Source organism: Equus asinus, chromosome 14 (genome assembly GCF_041296235.1).
Source record: "Equus asinus isolate D_3611 breed Donkey chromosome 14, EquAss-T2T_v2, whole genome shotgun sequence".
Lineage (NCBI taxonomy): Eukaryota > Metazoa > Chordata > Mammalia > Perissodactyla > Equidae > Equus > Equus asinus.
In genome coordinates this window covers 16,389,482-16,405,879 of record NC_091803.1, presented here as the reverse complement: position 1 = coordinate 16,405,879, position 16,398 = coordinate 16,389,482, and the positions used below count along the sequence as shown (strand labels likewise).

The window sequence follows — 16,398 nt, the reverse complement described above, 5'->3', positions numbered from 1 at the left end:
CACAGACAAAATAGAGGAAGACTGGCACAGATGTTAGCTCAGGGCAAATCTTCCTCAGCAAAAAGAAAATAAAAGAAAAAGAGTGAAGATAGCTTAAAGGACTTATGGGACAACATCAAGAGGATCAATATTCACATTACAGGGGTCCCAGAAGGAGAAGATAGAAAGAAAGGGGCATGAAACTTATTTCAAGAAATAAAGGCTGAAAATTTCCCTAACCTGGGGAAGGAAACAGATATCTAGATCCAGGAAGTTTCAAACAAGATGAACCCAAAGAGATACACACCAAGACATATTATAAGTAAATTGTCAAAAGTTAAAGACAAGGAGAGACTCTTAAAAGCAGCAAGAGAAAAACAACTTGTTACATACAAGGGAACCCCCATACGACCATCAGCAAATTTTCAGCAGAAACTTTGCAGGCCAGAAGGAACTGGCACAGTATGTTAAAAAAAATTGCTAACCGAGAATACTCCACCTAGAAAAGTTGTCCTTCAGAATTGAAGAAGAGCTAAAGAGTTTTCCAGACAAGCAAAAGCTGAAGGAGCTCCTCAGCACCAGACTGGCATTACAAGAAATTTTAAAGGCATTTCTTTAAGCTGAAATGAAAGGGCACTAATTAGTCACAGGAAAACATATGAAAGTATAAATCTCACTGGTAAAGGTAAATACATAGTAAAATTCAGAATACTGTTGTAAAGGTGGTGGGTTAATCACTTATATATCTAGTATGAAGAATGAAAGACAAAAATACTAAAAATATCTATAACTACAATAATTTGTTAATGGATACACAAGATAAAAAGATATAAACTGTGAAATCAAAAACATAAAATGGCAGGAGGAGTAAAAATGTAAAGCTTCAGAATGCACTTGAACTTAAGTTGTTATCAACTTAAAAAAGCCTATTATAAATATAAGTTGTTTTATGTAAGCCTCATGGTAACCACATAGCAAAAACCTATAGTAAATATACAAAAGAGAAAGAGAAAGGAATCTAAGCACACCAATATAGAAAATCATCAAATCACAAAGGAAGAGAGCAAGAGAAGAAGAAAAGAACAAAGGAATTACAAAACAGACAGAAAAACAATCAACAAAATGGCAGTAAGTCTATACTAGTCAATAATTACCTTAAATGTAAATGAACTAAATTCTCTAATCAAAAGACATAGAGTGGCTAAATGCTTAAAAAAGGAAGATCCATTTATATACTGTCTAAGAGACTCACTTCAGATGTAAAAATACACACAGACTGAAAGTGAAAGGATGGAAAAAGATATTCCATGCAAATGGAAACTAAAAGCTGGCTGAGGTAGCTTTACCTACATCAAACAAAAGAGACTTTGAGACAGAGACAAAGAAGGCCATTATATAATGACAAACAGGTCAATCCAACAAGAGGACATTACACTGGAGCATCTAAAGATACAAGGCAAATATTAACAGACCTAAATGGAGAAATAGACAGCAATACGATAATAGTAGGAGACTTTAATACCCCCACTTTCATCAATAGGTAGATCATCCAGACAGAAAATCAATAAGGAAACTTCGGACATAAACTACATGTTAAGCCAGATGGCCTTAACAGATGTTTACAGAATATTCCAGCCAATAGCAGCAGAATACACATTCTTCTTTTTTTTTTTTTTTTTAAAGATTGGCACCTGGGCTAATGACTGTCGCCAATCTTTTTTTTTTTTTTTTCTGCTTTATCTCCCCAAACCCCCCCTGTACATAGTTGTAGATCTTAGTTGCAGGTCCTTCTAGTTGTGGGATGTGGGACACTGCCTCAATGTGGCCTGACGAGCGGTGCCATGTCCGCGCCCAGGATCCGAACCCTGGGCCACCGCAGTGGAGCGGGCGAACTTAACCACTCGGCCACGGAGCCGGCCCCTACACATTCTTCTTAAGTGCACATGGAACATTCTCCAGGATAGATCATGTGTTAGGCTATGAAACGAGTCTTATAAATTTAAAAAGATTGACATCATATCAAGCATCTTTTCTGATCACAATGGTATGAAACTAGAAATCAATTACAAGAAGAAAATTGGAAAATTTACAAATATGTGGAGATTAAACAACATGCTACTGAACGACCAATGGGTCAAAGAAGAAACCAAAAGAGAAATCAAAAAATATCTTGAGACAAATGAAAATGGAAATACAACATACCAAACTCATGGGATGCAGCAAAGGCAGTACTGAGAGGGAAATTCATAGAAATACACACCTACACCCACATTAAGAAACAAAAAAGATCTCAAATAAGCAATTTAACTGTACAGCTCAAGGATCTAGAAAAAGAACAAACTAAGCCAAAAGTTAATAGAAGGAAGGAAATAACAAAGATCAGAGCAGAAATAAATGAAAGAGAGACTAAAAAGACAATAGAGAAGATCAATGAAAATAAGAGCTGTTTTTTTGAAAAGATAAACAAAATAGACAAATCTTTAGCTAGACTCACCAAAAAGAGAGAGAGAGAGACAGAGAGAGAGAGGGGGGACTCAAACAAATAATATCATAAATTAAAGAGGAGATGCTACAACTATACCAAAGAAATACAAAGGACCATAAGAGATTACTATGAACAATTGTATGCCAACAAATTGTACAACCTAGAAAAAATGGATAAATTCCTAGAAACAGACAACCTACCAAGACTGAGTCAGGAAGAAAGAGAAAATCTAAACAGACCAATTACTAGCAAAGAGAATTAAATCAGTAATCAAAAACTTCCCCCAAAATGAAAGTCCAGACCAGAGAGCTTCACTGGTGAATTCTACGAGACGTTTAAAGAAGAATTACTATCCATCTTTCTCAAATTCCTCCAATAAAACAGAAGAGGGAACACTCCAAACTTATTCTACAAGGCCAGCATTACCCTGATACCAAAACCAGACAAGGACACTACAAGAAAAGAAAATTACAGGCCAATATCCCCAATGAACATACATGTAAATATCCTCAACAAAATATTAGCAACCCAAATGCAATACATTAAAATGATCATACACCACAATCAAATGGGATTTATTCCAGGGATTCAAGGATGGTTCAACATCTGCAAATCAATCAATGTGATACAGCACATTAACAAAATGAAGGATAAAAATTATATGATCATCTCAGTAGATGCAGAAAAAGCATTTGACAAAATTCAACATCCATTTACGATAAAAACTCTCAACAAAGTGGGTATAGAAGGACTGTACCTCAAGATAGTAAAGGCCATATATGACAAACCCACAGATAACATCATACTCAATGGTGAAAAGCTGAAAGATTAGGAACAAGACAAGGATGCTCACTCTCACCACATTTATTCAACATAGTATTGCAAGTCCTAGACAGAGTAATCAGGCAAGAAAAAGAAATAAAAGGCATCTAAACAGGAAAAGAATAAGTAAAACTACCTCCCTTTGTAGATGACATATATATATATATATATATATATATATATATATATATATATATATAAAACCCTAAAGACTTCATCAAAAAACTGTTAGAACTAATAAACAAATTCAGTAAAGTTCCAGGATACAAAAATCAGTCATGTTTCTATATACTAATAACAAACTATCAGAGAAATGAAGAAAACAATCCTATTTGCAATTGCATCAAAAAGAATAAAATATTAGAATAAATTTAACCAAAGTGGTAAAAGACCTGTATACTGAAACTATAAGGCATTGATAAAAGAAACTGAAGAAGACACAAATAAATGGAAAGATACTCTCTGTTCATGGATTGGAAGAATTAACATTGTTAAAATGTCCATACAGCCCAAAGCAATCTACAGATTCAATATAATCCCTATCAAAATTCTAACAGCATTTTTCACAGAAATAGAACAAACAATCCTAAAATTTGTATGGAACCACAAAAGACCCCAAATAGCCAAAGCGATTTTTGTTCAATCTCCTGAAAGAACAAAGCTGGAAGCATCATGCTCTCTGGTTTCAAACTATATTATAAAGCTATAGTAATCAAAGTTGTGGTATTGGCATAAAAATATACACATAGATCAATGGAACAGAATAGAGGGTACAGAAATAAACCCATGCATATATGGTCAATTGATTTACAACAAAGGAGCCAAGAATATACAATGGGAAAAGGACAGTCTCTTCAATAAATGGAGTTGGGAAAACTGGACAGCCACATGCAAAAGAAAGAAACTGGACCACTATCTTACCCCGTACACAAAAATCAACTCAAAATGGATTAAAAGCTTGAATGTAATACCTGAAACCATGAAGCTCCCAGAAGAGAACAGGCAGTAAGCTCCCTGACATTGGTCTTGGCGATGATTTTTTGGATTTGACACCAAAAGCAAAGGCAACAAGAACAAAAATAAACAAGTGGGACCACATCAAACTAAAAAGCTTCTGCATAGCAAAAGAAGCCATCGACAAAATGAAAAGGCAACCTACTGCATGGGAGAAAATATTTTTAAACCATATATCTGATAAGGGGTTAATATCCAAAATATAAAGAACTCATACAACTCAACAGCAGAAAAACAAAAAACAAGCCAATGAAAAAAAGGGCAGAGGATCTGAATAGACAATTTTTCCAAAGAAGATATGCAGATGGCCAACAGGTACATGAAATGGTGCTCAACATTACTAATCGTCAGGGAAATGCAAATCAAAACCACAATGAGATATTACCTCACACCCTGTTAGAATGACTATTATCAGAAAGGTAAGAAATAACAAGCGTTGGAAAGGATGTGGGGGAAAGGGAACCCTTGTACACTGTTGGTGGCAATGTAATTGGGTGCAACCACCATGGAAAACAGTATGGAGGTTCCTCAAAAAATTAAAAATACAGAACTACCATATGATCCAGCAAATCCACTTCTGAGTATTTATTCAAAGGAAATGAAAACACTAACTCAAAAAGATATCTGCATCCCTATGTTCATTGCAGCATTGTTTACAGTAGCCAAGACATGGAAACAACCCCCTGATGGATGCCCACTGATGGATGAATGGGTAAAGAAGATGTGGCAGTATATATATATATATATATATATAGTGGAATACTATTCAGCCATGAAAAATAAGAAAATCTCGCCATTTGTGACAACATGGATGGATCTTGAGGGCATTATGCCAAGTGAAATAAATCAGAGAAAAATAAATACCATATGATCTCACTTATATGTGGAATCTAAAACAAAAAACAACCCTGAACTCATCCACACAGAGTACACAGTGATGGTTGTCAGAGGTGGGGCTAGGGGGTGAGTGAAAAGGGTGAAGGCAGTTAAAAGATACAAGCTTTCAGTTACAAAATAAATAAGTTCTAGGGTTGTAATGTACGGCATGGTGACTATAGTTAATAATACTGTATTGTATATATTTTTTTTTTGAGGAAGATTAGCGCTGAGCTAACTACCGCCAATCCTCCTCTTTTTGCTGAGGCAAGGAAGGCTTCTCCCCTGCAGGTTTCAGATGGACTGTGGTCCCGCCGACACTTTGATTTTGGACTTCTGGCCTCCAAACTGTGAGACAATAAATTTCTGTTCTTTGGGGCCACCCAGTTTGTGGTACTTTGTTATGGCAGCCCTAGGAAACTAACACAGTGACCAATGTTTTATTTTTTAAATATTCTTAGGAACTCACCAATTTTAAGATTTTTTTTTTCAGGAAGATTAGCCCTGAGCTAACTGCTGCCAGTCCTCCTCTTTTTGCTGAGGAAGACTGGCCCTGAGCTAACATCCGTGCCCATCTTCCTCTACTTGATACATGGGACACCTACCACAGCATGGCTTGCCAAGTGGTGCCATGTCCACACCCAGAATCCAAACCAGCGAACCCTGGGCAGCCGAGCAGCAGAACGTGCAAACTTAACCGCTGCGCCACCGGGCTGGCCCCTGTATTATATATTTGAAAGCTGCTAAGAGAGTAGATCTTAAAAGTTCTCCTCATAAGAAAAAAATGTGTAACTATGTGTGGTGACAGATCTTAACATTGTGGTGATCATTTTGCAATATGTACATCTATTTAATCATTATATTGTACACTTGAAACTAATATGTTATCTGTCAATTACACATCAATAAAAAATATGTAAAGCAGACAAAAAAGAATTGAAAGCAGGATCTCAAAGAGATATTTGTACATCCATGTTCACAGCAGCACTAGTCACAATAGACAAAAGGTGGAAGTAATCCAAGGGTCCATCAACACATAAACAAAGTGTGGTATATACATGGTATGTAGGTATATACAATGGTATGTACCCAACAGAGCATCAATGGATGCGAGGCAAAAACTGTTAGAACTGCAAGGAGAAATAGATGAATCCACTATTATAGTTGGAGACTTCATCACCTCCCTATCAGTAATAGACAGATAGGGTAGGCAGAAAATCAGTAAGGCCATAGCTGAACTCAACAGCATCATTAATTAACTGGATATAATTGACATCTATAGAATATTTCATCCAAGGACAGAATACATATTCTTCTCAAGTTCACCAAGATGAATGTTCATGTAAATCAATCATATAAGCTTCCATCTTAGGAAACTAAAAATAGAAGAGTAAATTAAATTCAAAGTAAGCAGAAGAAAAAAATAGAGCAGAAATCAATGAAATCGAACACAGAAAATCAATAGAGAAAATCAGTGAAAAAAGCTGGTTCTTTGAAAAGACCAATATAATTGATAAGCCTCTAGCCAGGGCTAAGAAAAGAAGAGAGAAGACACAAATTACTAATATCAAAAATGAAAAAGAGGACAACATTACAGATCCCAGGGACACTGAAAAGATAATAAAGGAATACTGTGAACAACTTTATGCCCACACTGAATCTAGATGAAATGGACCAATTCCTTGAAAGACACAATCTGCCAAAACTCACACAAGAACACATAATCTGAATAGGCCTATATCTATTAAAGAAATTGAATCAATAAAAAAATAATCTCCCAAAGCAGAAAGCACCAGGCCCAGATGGGTTCACTGGTGAATTCTACATACAATGGAATATTATTCAGCCTCAAAAAGGAAGGACATTCTGACACATGCTATACCATGGATGAACCTTGAGGACATTATGCTGAGTGAAACAAGCTACTCACAAAAGGACAAATGCTGTGTGATTCCACTTATATGAGGGACCTAGCAAGCCAAATAGAGACAGAAAGTAGAACAGCTGGTGCCAGGGGCTAGGGGAGTGAGAAATGAGGGGTTGTTGTGTAATGGGTACAGAGTTTCAGTTTTGCAAGACGAAAAGAGTTCTGGAGATTGGTTGCACATCAATGTAAATGTACTTTACACTGCTGAATTGTACACTTAAAAATGACTAAGATGGTAAATTTTATATTACATGTGTTTTCCACAGTTTTTTAAAAAATAGAATACAGCAGTGCCAGGGGCAGATCTGTGCAGTGACAAGGTTTACTAAGTCCTGGCCAGATCAGAGCAGGCCCTTGAGGACCGCCACAAACAGCCTCACACACCCATCCACACACCCCACTTCCAGCCCACCAAGCATCCCCTGGGACGCACAGCAAATGCAGAAGGCAGGAAGGACAGGCCTTATTCTGCCTACTGAGGAAACAGAAAGGCAAAGGGACATGCTCAGGCCGCTCTTGGTAAAGGGCAGCACCCAGCCCGTGGCCTCATTCTTCAGACTGCAAGGCCAGCACTCTCCCTGCTGCCTTAGGTCCTGTTGAAAGCCCAGATTCTCAAGCGGGGCCATCTGGCTTTGGATTCTAGCTCTGCCACTTACAGCTGTGGGGCCCCGGGCAAGTTACCCAGCTTCTATATGCCTCCTGCCAAACAGGGATAATAGCATGTCACGGGGTCACTGTATTCTTACTACATATGGAGTACTCAAAACAGCCTGGCATGTGGGAAGCACTCTGCCAGCGTTAGCTATTATAGTGTCTCAAGAGTTGGTTTCTGTTTTTTCCCTGAAGATCTTTAAGGGACAAAGCCACTCCCAGCAGTTTAAAGACACTGAAATTGACCTCTTAAGGGATTGCTGGCTCTGGGATCCCACACAATGTTGTGCCAAAGCTTTGAAAGCCCAGGACAAGGATGGGTCTGGGTGCCAGGTTCTTATCGGCTCTCTCCTCAACCTCCCACCCTTGGCCTTGGTGCCCCCAGGAGCTGAGCTAGGACCATAAACCCCAGGAGGCAGTGTGGAGTTTGGCCCATCAGTGGCCCATACCATGGGCTCTGCTCATCATAGCTGAGCTGACAACAACCATGGACACAGCACTCGCAGTGCGCTGAGGAGGACCCTGAGGACCACACAGACAGTGAGACGCAGGCACGTCTCTGCAGACCCCTGACAGCAGCAGAGCTGAGCCCGGGTCAGCCTGAGTCAGTGATCCAGGGTAACCCTTGGCAGCAGGCAAAGCTAACCGCCACACAAGACTCGCTCAGTCTGGAGAGGACCCAACAAGGTCACAGTGGCAGTCCTTCCCACCCACAGTTCCAGGAGCCAGGCCGCTTTTCTGGCTAAGTCATGTAGATGGTATCTCTGGGCAGAGTGGCAGGAACAGGACTTCTCTGCAGATGAGACAAAGATTGCTACTCCAGGAAGGGAGAGTCAAGTTCTGAGAGCAGGGTCGTCTAGACCTCGGGGGCCCAAGTGCCTCTCCACCACTGACCAGGATGACCATGCCCAGATGTCCCTTATCCTCACTGCCGGAGCTGTGCATCTCCCTGCAGGGGCCAGTAAAGGTCGGGGTACCCATCGCAGTGGGGGCCAGCCCTCGCTGCTGGGGAACTTAGAGGAGCCGAGTGGGAGAAGGGACTTCCTCTCTTTGCTCTCACCTCGGCCGACTTGAAGCAGCTGAGACCTCTGCTTTTGATGCTGCCAGAGAGAGGGCTGTGATTTGCTTGTCAGGGCCGGGAAACATCACTAAATGTCAGAGTTGGAGGGCTCCAAAGACCTTTTTGTGCCCCAGCCTCCCTGTGAGCAATGAGGAAACCCAGGGCCACAGGACGGCAGGGGCAAGATGAAGACGGCCAGACTGGCCCCATTCAAACTCCGGGGGAGCTCAAATCCCAGACACCCCCTCCCCCTGGCCCAGATCCCTACAGGCAGGTGAGCTCAGCCTGGCCCGCCTTCCGCTAGCTCCTCCGGGCCTCCTCTGCAAACCAGCTCAACAAGGCAGCGACGGAGAGGCCCCTTCTAGGACAGAGCCCATTCCTGGGGAGGGGGCTGGAGAGGCACCTCTGCAGGAGCGACAGCACAGCCCCCACCCCCACTCCAGTTTATCAGCAACACCACCTCCTCCCCAGTGCACACCAAATACTCCTCAAGCAGTCAGGGACCCCAGTGCAAGGGCCCCCGACAATTCACCTTGGATGAGGGGAAAGAACAGGGATCAAGGCCCCTGATTCTGCATCCAGACTCTTCTTTTTTTTAATGGTGGTAAAATACACACAACACAAGATTTACCATTTTAACCATTTTACATTTACAGTTCAATAGCATAAAGTACATTCACCATATTGTGCAACCGTCACCACCATCCATCTCCAGAACTTTTTCATCTTCCCAAACTATGACTCCCTATCTTTTAAACAATGACTCTCTATGCCCCCTCCCCCCAGCCCCTTGCATCCACCATCCTACTGTCTACGAATTTGCCTGCTCCAGGTACCTCATACAAGTAGAATCATACAGGATTTGTCTTTCTGCGGGACTGGCTTATTTCACTCAGCGTAATGTCCTCAAGGTTCATCCATGTTGTGGCATGTGCCAGATTTCCTTCCTTTTTAAGGCTGAATAGTATTCCATTGTATGCATATACCATTCATTTATTATCCATTCATCTGTCAATAGACATTCGGGTTACTCCCACCTCTTGGCTATTGTGAAGAATGCTGCTATGAACACAGTATACAAATAACTGTTTGTGCCCTTGTTTTCACTTCTTTGGGGTATATACCCAGAAGTGGGATTACTGGATATGCAAGACTCTTTCTAGCCTGCAATATCACCTGCAAAGAGCACACTGGGTCAACATCCGAAACCACCAGCAATGGGCTCTGACCATGGCCACTCTTTGTCCCTCCCCTTTCTCCAAACACACCCCTGGGGACATGTGGGAGCCTTCTGGGTCCTACACAAGCCCTCTGAAATCATGTACAAACCGTGCCAGGCAAGGTATCCCCCCCACCGGTCCCTGCTTCCCCCATTCTGGGCCCTGCACTCCTTGAGGGTAAAGGAAGACTGTTGGAGTGCGTGTGCCCTGGGCCCTGCCAGCACTGCAATTCTATGACTCCAAGCAGCAGCTAAAATGTACCTCCCTTGGAGAACCCTGGACAAACGCTGGTGGACACACTGACAGCAGTGAGAGACATGGAGATGGTGCTGCTGGCTGCAGCCTTGCCCGGCCTGTGTCGCTGGGCTGCTCCCTGTGCCCAGCCTTAGCCTCTAACCTGGACTGTTGGGACCTAGGCCTTGAGTGCAATGCGCTGGGTAAAGCCCTGGACTTGGAGCTCCCCTCTCTGATCGTTCCCTCTTCCCTTCCCCCAATTAGGGCCCTGAGGTAGTCCTGGGGCCCCATTCCTTCCGGATCCAGCTCTGTCTCCACCTCCTGGAGGAGGCTGTTGGCCAAGCCTGGACCAGAGAATGCATACCTTCAAGGTCTGCTCATTCCGGTGCATGAGATAAGCCAAGATGGCAGCACAGCTGCGACTGATGCCCAGGGTGGAAAAGACCAGGATGACAGAGCCAAGCTCAAGGTGAATTTCTGCAAAAGGAAGGAAAGATGGGGAGCCGTGCATGGCCCTCTTCCCTGTGGACCTGAGTTGCTGTAAGACAACTGGCTTCAGCGGGCCTATGGTCCAAGACTGGGCTCAGAACCAGCACACCATGGTCTAGGCAAGTTACATGACATCTCTAGGACACCGCTTCATCACCTGGCAAATGGGGATCTTCAGACCCAGCTGGAAGATCAAGAGAATCACACCAGGGCATTCAGCACGATCATGCAAAGGCCTCTTCTTGGCTCTGCAGTCTTCCAGCCCAGGAAGCTCTGCTACCAGTTGGCCTCCCCAGGTAGGGATGAGAGGATCATCCCGCAAGGGCACTTGGGTGCTGACAGAGGCAGCGTAGCAGGGGTGTGAATCCGGCTCTGCCACTCACTGGCTGTGGGCTTGGGCATGTTATTCTAAAACAGTTTCCTCATCTGGAAAATGGGAGAACAGTATATGACCTACCTCACAAGGCTTTGTACTGAGCTTAGCCCAGTGCCAGGCACAGGAATGTTAGCCATAACCACACCTAACAATGCCCCGGAGGCCGTGAGTCCCGCCCACTGAGGGGTGGGGAGGAAGTCTAATTGGCATCCTAGGATGGTCTGGTAACCCCAAGAACCAAAGATAAGCATACCAAGTGCAGGATCACAGACTCAGAGATGACTAAGGCCAACAGCCTCATAGTACAGATAAGGAAACTGAGGCACAGAGCAGTTAAGGACAGCCCAGAGCCACCCAGTGAGGTGGGGCTGGAGTGGGGCCTCTGTACTACAGGCCTCTGCCATCCCAGGATGGGACACGCGGCATGTCTCTCTCTCAGCTCCTAGTCAAGTGACAGTTGCAACGTCCTTGGGCCAAAACGCCCTTCTCTGGCCCCTCTTGTGGGGGCTCAGGCTGCGGGTTGCGTTGGTGCTGAGCAGGCAGTCATAGGGCGGGGCCTCTAACCTGACTCAAACTCGCTCTCTCCGGGGTCCTGCTCTCCATGGGCAATCCTGAGCCCTGGGAAGGACTGAAAACACCCACTCTCAGTGAGACAAGCGAATGGCAGGCACTGCTGTGTGTGGCAGGAGGATAGAGGGGCACTGGGCGCACTGGGGATCATGGAAGTCAGAGCAGAAGGGTTCTGGACTCTTCCACCCCACCCCGCTGACCAGACAGAAGGCAAAGATGGAGTGAGATTCACCTCCAGGTCCCCAGAGCAGGACTCCATGAACATATGCACCCATGGTGGGCCAACACCTTCATTCCACAACAGGCCAAGAGGCACAGCAAGGCCAGGGCTGGCGCTTGGCCAGGCCCCAAAAGGCACAGTGGTCCAGCCAGGGCCAGTACACCAGGCACTCAACCACAGCCTGGTGCTCTCATTTGGCCCCACTGCCCCCAAGGTAAACACGCGGCTGTGCATATTGCACAGGGCCTCAGGGAGGCGGGTTTGTCCACACCTGGCCGGGCATGTGCTGGGCCCTACTCTTTCTCTCCTTAGTGCTGGAGTGGAAATCAGGAATAGGCACAGGCCAGTTGCGGCCTGGTTAGATAATGCTCCTTACCAACAAAGTGACAGACGTGGCGTAAAAAGGGGGAAATGTTGGCTTCCGGGGAATCTTCTATCTGGATATGCAGCAGCTTGTCAGCGTCACCTGTGAAACTGAACAGAAGAAAAGTGTAGGTGACTGGGCAGACACAGCCCTCTCAACTCTACAGATGCACGGCGCTGGGAATCTTGCGTAAACGAGTGATACTTAACCTAAACGAATCAACAGTATTTCCACTTACAACGGCCCTGTCTCCATGGAGACATTGACATGTGCTTTGATTTTCAAATCCTTCTGAATTTTAGGGTCGCAGGCTTGCCTGAAATTGCCCAGGTAGATCTTGCCTGGCATTATTTCAACAGGATATGGCTGAAATGCATCCAGTTCCTGAGGTAAGGAAGGAGAAAGACTGCTAAGTATAATATGCACATGATACACAATACAATATAATACTCCCCAGGGAGGGAGTTGTTCTGGTTTTTTGTTTTTGAAGGGGTCTCTTGAAACGTGGCTCAGCAAACAAGCTTAGAAAGATAATCCAGCACAGTGAACGAGACTGAGATCTGGGCATTCGAAGAGACTGGCAAGCAGTAACTTGCATGCGGAGTTGGAGGGCTGGTATAACAGAAGGACAGAGCCACAGCATCACGTGCAGCGCGCTGAATCTGAACACTGACATCGCACCGCTCTCCACGGCTCCTGTTTGCACTTTGCCAGGTGCACAAGGGTTGGGGCCAAGCATCCCACGGCCCGGAACTGCGTAAGCCCAGGGTGTGTCTAGCTGGGGGAGGGGCAGGGGGAGAAGGGATAGCCTTTTCATTATACTTGGAAGCCACCAGAATTTAAACACCTTAAAAAAAAACTAAACAGCAAAACTACTCACACAGAGCCTATTTGTCATTAGGAAATGAGTTCTGATGAAGAGAGGCAGGGAGAACAGGACATCACTTAAATGGAAGTGTACTGAATTCCAGGTCCAAATTATAACAAGAAAAATTTTGGTTTCTTTGAAAAACAAAGGAATAAAGAGAAGGATTATTTCTACATTTGCCAAAGCGCGTTCTCAGAAACACAGGTCCCTCACAATGCACTGTGAGAAAAGGGCTCAGGGAACCAGGTACTGACGGCAAGCAGCAGCTGTGACAGCCCCTCTCAGGCACTCACAATGCACACGAGCAGTTAAAGGCCAAGAAAGTCCTGCTGTAAAGAAACCCACTAACTGCTCACTATGGAAAATACCACGGAGTCCCCTCAAAAAATTAAAAATGGAACTCCCGGATGGCAACTAAACTCTCAGTGGTAGACACAATGTAGTCTATACAGAAGCTGAAATAGAATGATGTACACTTGAAATTTACATAATGTTACTTCAATTAAAACAAAGTAGAACTACCATATGATCCAGCCATCCCACTTCTTGCTATTTATCCAAAGGAAATTAAAGGAAATCACTATTTCAAAGAAATATCTGCACCTCCATGTTCACTACAGCATTATTCACAGTTGCCAAGACATAGAAAAAACTAAGCATCCATCAACAGATAAGTGGGTAAAGGAGCTGTGGTGCATATACACAGAGGAACGTTGTTCATCCATGAGAAAGAAGGAGATGCTGCCACTTATGACAACACGGATGGACCCTGAGGGCGTTAGGGTGAGTGAAATAGGTCAGACAGAGAAATACAAATACTGCAAGTTCTCATTTATACGTGAAATCAAAAAAAGCCAAGGGCCAGCCCCATGGCCAAGTGGTTAATCCGCATGCTCTGCTGCAGTGGCCCAGTTTCACCGGTTCGGATCCTGGGGGCGGACCTGGCACAGGTTATGTGAGGCGGTGTCCCACATAACACAACTAGAAGGACCCACAACTAAAATATACAACTATGTACTGGGGGGATTTGGGGAGAAAAAAAGCAGGAAAAAAAAAAAGCCAAACTCATGGAAACAGTAGAATGGTAGTTGCCAGGGGCTGGGGTGGGGGGTGGGAACAGGGTGATGTTGGTCAAAGGATACAAACTTCCAGATATAAGACAAATAAGTTCTGGGGATCTAACGTACAACATGGTGACTGTAGTTAACAATACTGTATTGTATACTTGAAATTTGCTAAAAGTAGATCTTAAATGTTTTTTACCACACACACAAAACAACGGTAATTATGTAAGGTGATAGATATGTTAATTAACCTTGTGGTAATCCTTTCAAAATATACACATGTATCAAATCAACATGTTGCACACCTTAAATTTCCACAACGTTATATGTCAATTATATCTGAATAGAACTGGAGGGAAAAATTACAAAATTTGATTGTTCCAAGGAAAGATTATTAGAGTGCCAATCAAGTGGTTAGAGAAAATTCTCATCAAATAATAAAACTAATCTTATAAACTATTTGGAAAACAGCCAGAAAAGCATGCCAGTCTAAGATTGTTCTCAAAGCGTGCCTCCAGGGAACTAGAAGCTGGGGGAAATGTTCCTAATGATTCCTGGGGTGACCTCTTGCAGCTCGGATGTCTGTAATAAAACAGTGGCTACATATTTATTGTTGGCATGGATTGAAAACTTACTTGCGATATTTGGTAAAGTAAAATATAGGTATAACCTCAAAAAAAAAAATCCACTAACATTGTCTAAACTAATGTTTCCAATACAACCTGTTCAGAGAGCCCTTTTCTCCCATCAGTATTCCATGGAACCCATGTAATTTCAAAGGTCAAACCCAGTTCTAAAACTCCTCTGGCTCCAACCCTGACTCAGAAATAACATCTTAAGTACCTCAGGCCACTCTGCTGTCCACTTCAGTCCTTCCGAGCCTTCTGGCCTCAGCACATCTCCCCTCAGTGAACCCACTACAAGCTCACATTCTTCCCAAGTTATCAGCCTCAAAAGCCTTTACCAAAGAGCAGACACCAAACTGAGCCAATCTTCAAGTTTATGTGAGGGACTAGGACCCTTCCACCTGCAGGCAGGCCTGCTGCTTACAGATGTGGCCCAAAGTGTCCCCCAGAGCTTGCGCTGACCCCACCCAGGCCACTCAGCCTGCTGGAGCCACATGAAATCCTCCTCGTTTCAATTGAACAAGCTCACGAAACACCCATCACAAATCTGTCAACTCTATTCCTGATGCTTTCACACCAGCTTCCCTTCCTGTGGTTGTACAGCTGTGGGGAAGAGGGTGTGGCATGGGTAAAAACACACTGAGCTATAAAGAGCAAGCGCAGGGGAATTCTAGATGACAATTTTGACCACACACTGACAAACCTAAAAGAAATAGGTATCTCTTGGAGCCAGCCCAGTGGCACAGCAGTTAAGTTCACATGTTCCGCTTCAGCACCCTGGGGTTCCTGGTGCAGATCCTGGGTGCAGACCTATACACTGCTCATCAAGCCATGCTGTGGCAAGTGTCCCACATGTAAAGTAGAGGACGATGGGCCCGGAAGTTAGCTCAGGGCCCGTCTTCCTCAGCAAAAAGAGGAGGATTGGTGGCAAATGTTAGCTCAGGGCTAATCTTCCTCAAAAAAAAAAAGAAAAAGAAATAGGTATCTCAAATCAACACGTCCAAACTGAGCCCACTGCCTTCCCCCTACCACTGCCTCCTCCTTCCATGTCCCCATCTCAGTAAGCCACACCACTGGCCACCTGTCGCCCACACCTAAACCACAGCATTATCCTAGACTCCTTCCTCTCCCATGCCCCTCCCCCATGTCTAATCAATGCCACTTCCTAAATATGTCCTGAACCTGTCCTCTCCTCTCATCCCTGCCTCTGGCAGGTCTCCCCAGATCCACTCTGCCTGCACCGATCTGCTCTCCACACTGCAACCAGAGTTGATCTTTCTCAAATGCAATCTGACCACGCCACCCCTCGACTTAAAGCCGTTCAGCGGCTCGCCATCGTCTGTCAGTGTGGCCTTCAGACATGTGTTAGTCACAGCGCCCCTCTGCTCAAGGCGAGGTCTTCTTTAAGGGATGCCACGTATAAAACAGAGGAAATTAGAGGTTGCTCTGTCTAAGGTGGAGAGGCTGTCTTGGAGCCCAAATTCTGTCCCTCCATCTCCCTCATAGGAGGAGTTTCTTGGGGAGCAGTAGGGACGCCCCCACTTTACAGCGTG

General features: G+C 44.1%; 1 protein-coding gene across 10 annotated transcripts in view; it reads right to left on the bottom strand.

The window, feature by feature from the left end:
• Nucleotides 1-16,398, bottom strand: part of STYXL1 (serine/threonine/tyrosine interacting like 1) — a 62,292-nt gene that overhangs the window by 5,991 nt on the left and 39,903 nt on the right. For 5 of the 10 annotated variants that reach the window (XM_044747230.2, XM_044747232.2, XM_044747229.2 and 2 more), the window contains exons 6-7: nt 12,526-12,671; nt 12,300-12,397 (exon numbers count right to left, since the gene is read on the bottom strand). In XM_044747230.2, the coding sequence (XP_044603165.2) occupies nt 12,300-12,397; nt 12,526-12,671 (244 nt within the window). Of the gene's footprint in view, nt 1-9,388; nt 9,823-10,632; nt 10,746-12,299; nt 12,398-12,525; nt 12,672-16,398 lie in introns of those variants that run through there. The other 5 variants (XM_070484418.1, XM_070484419.1, XM_070484417.1 and 2 more) reach the window with 3 other exon arrangements.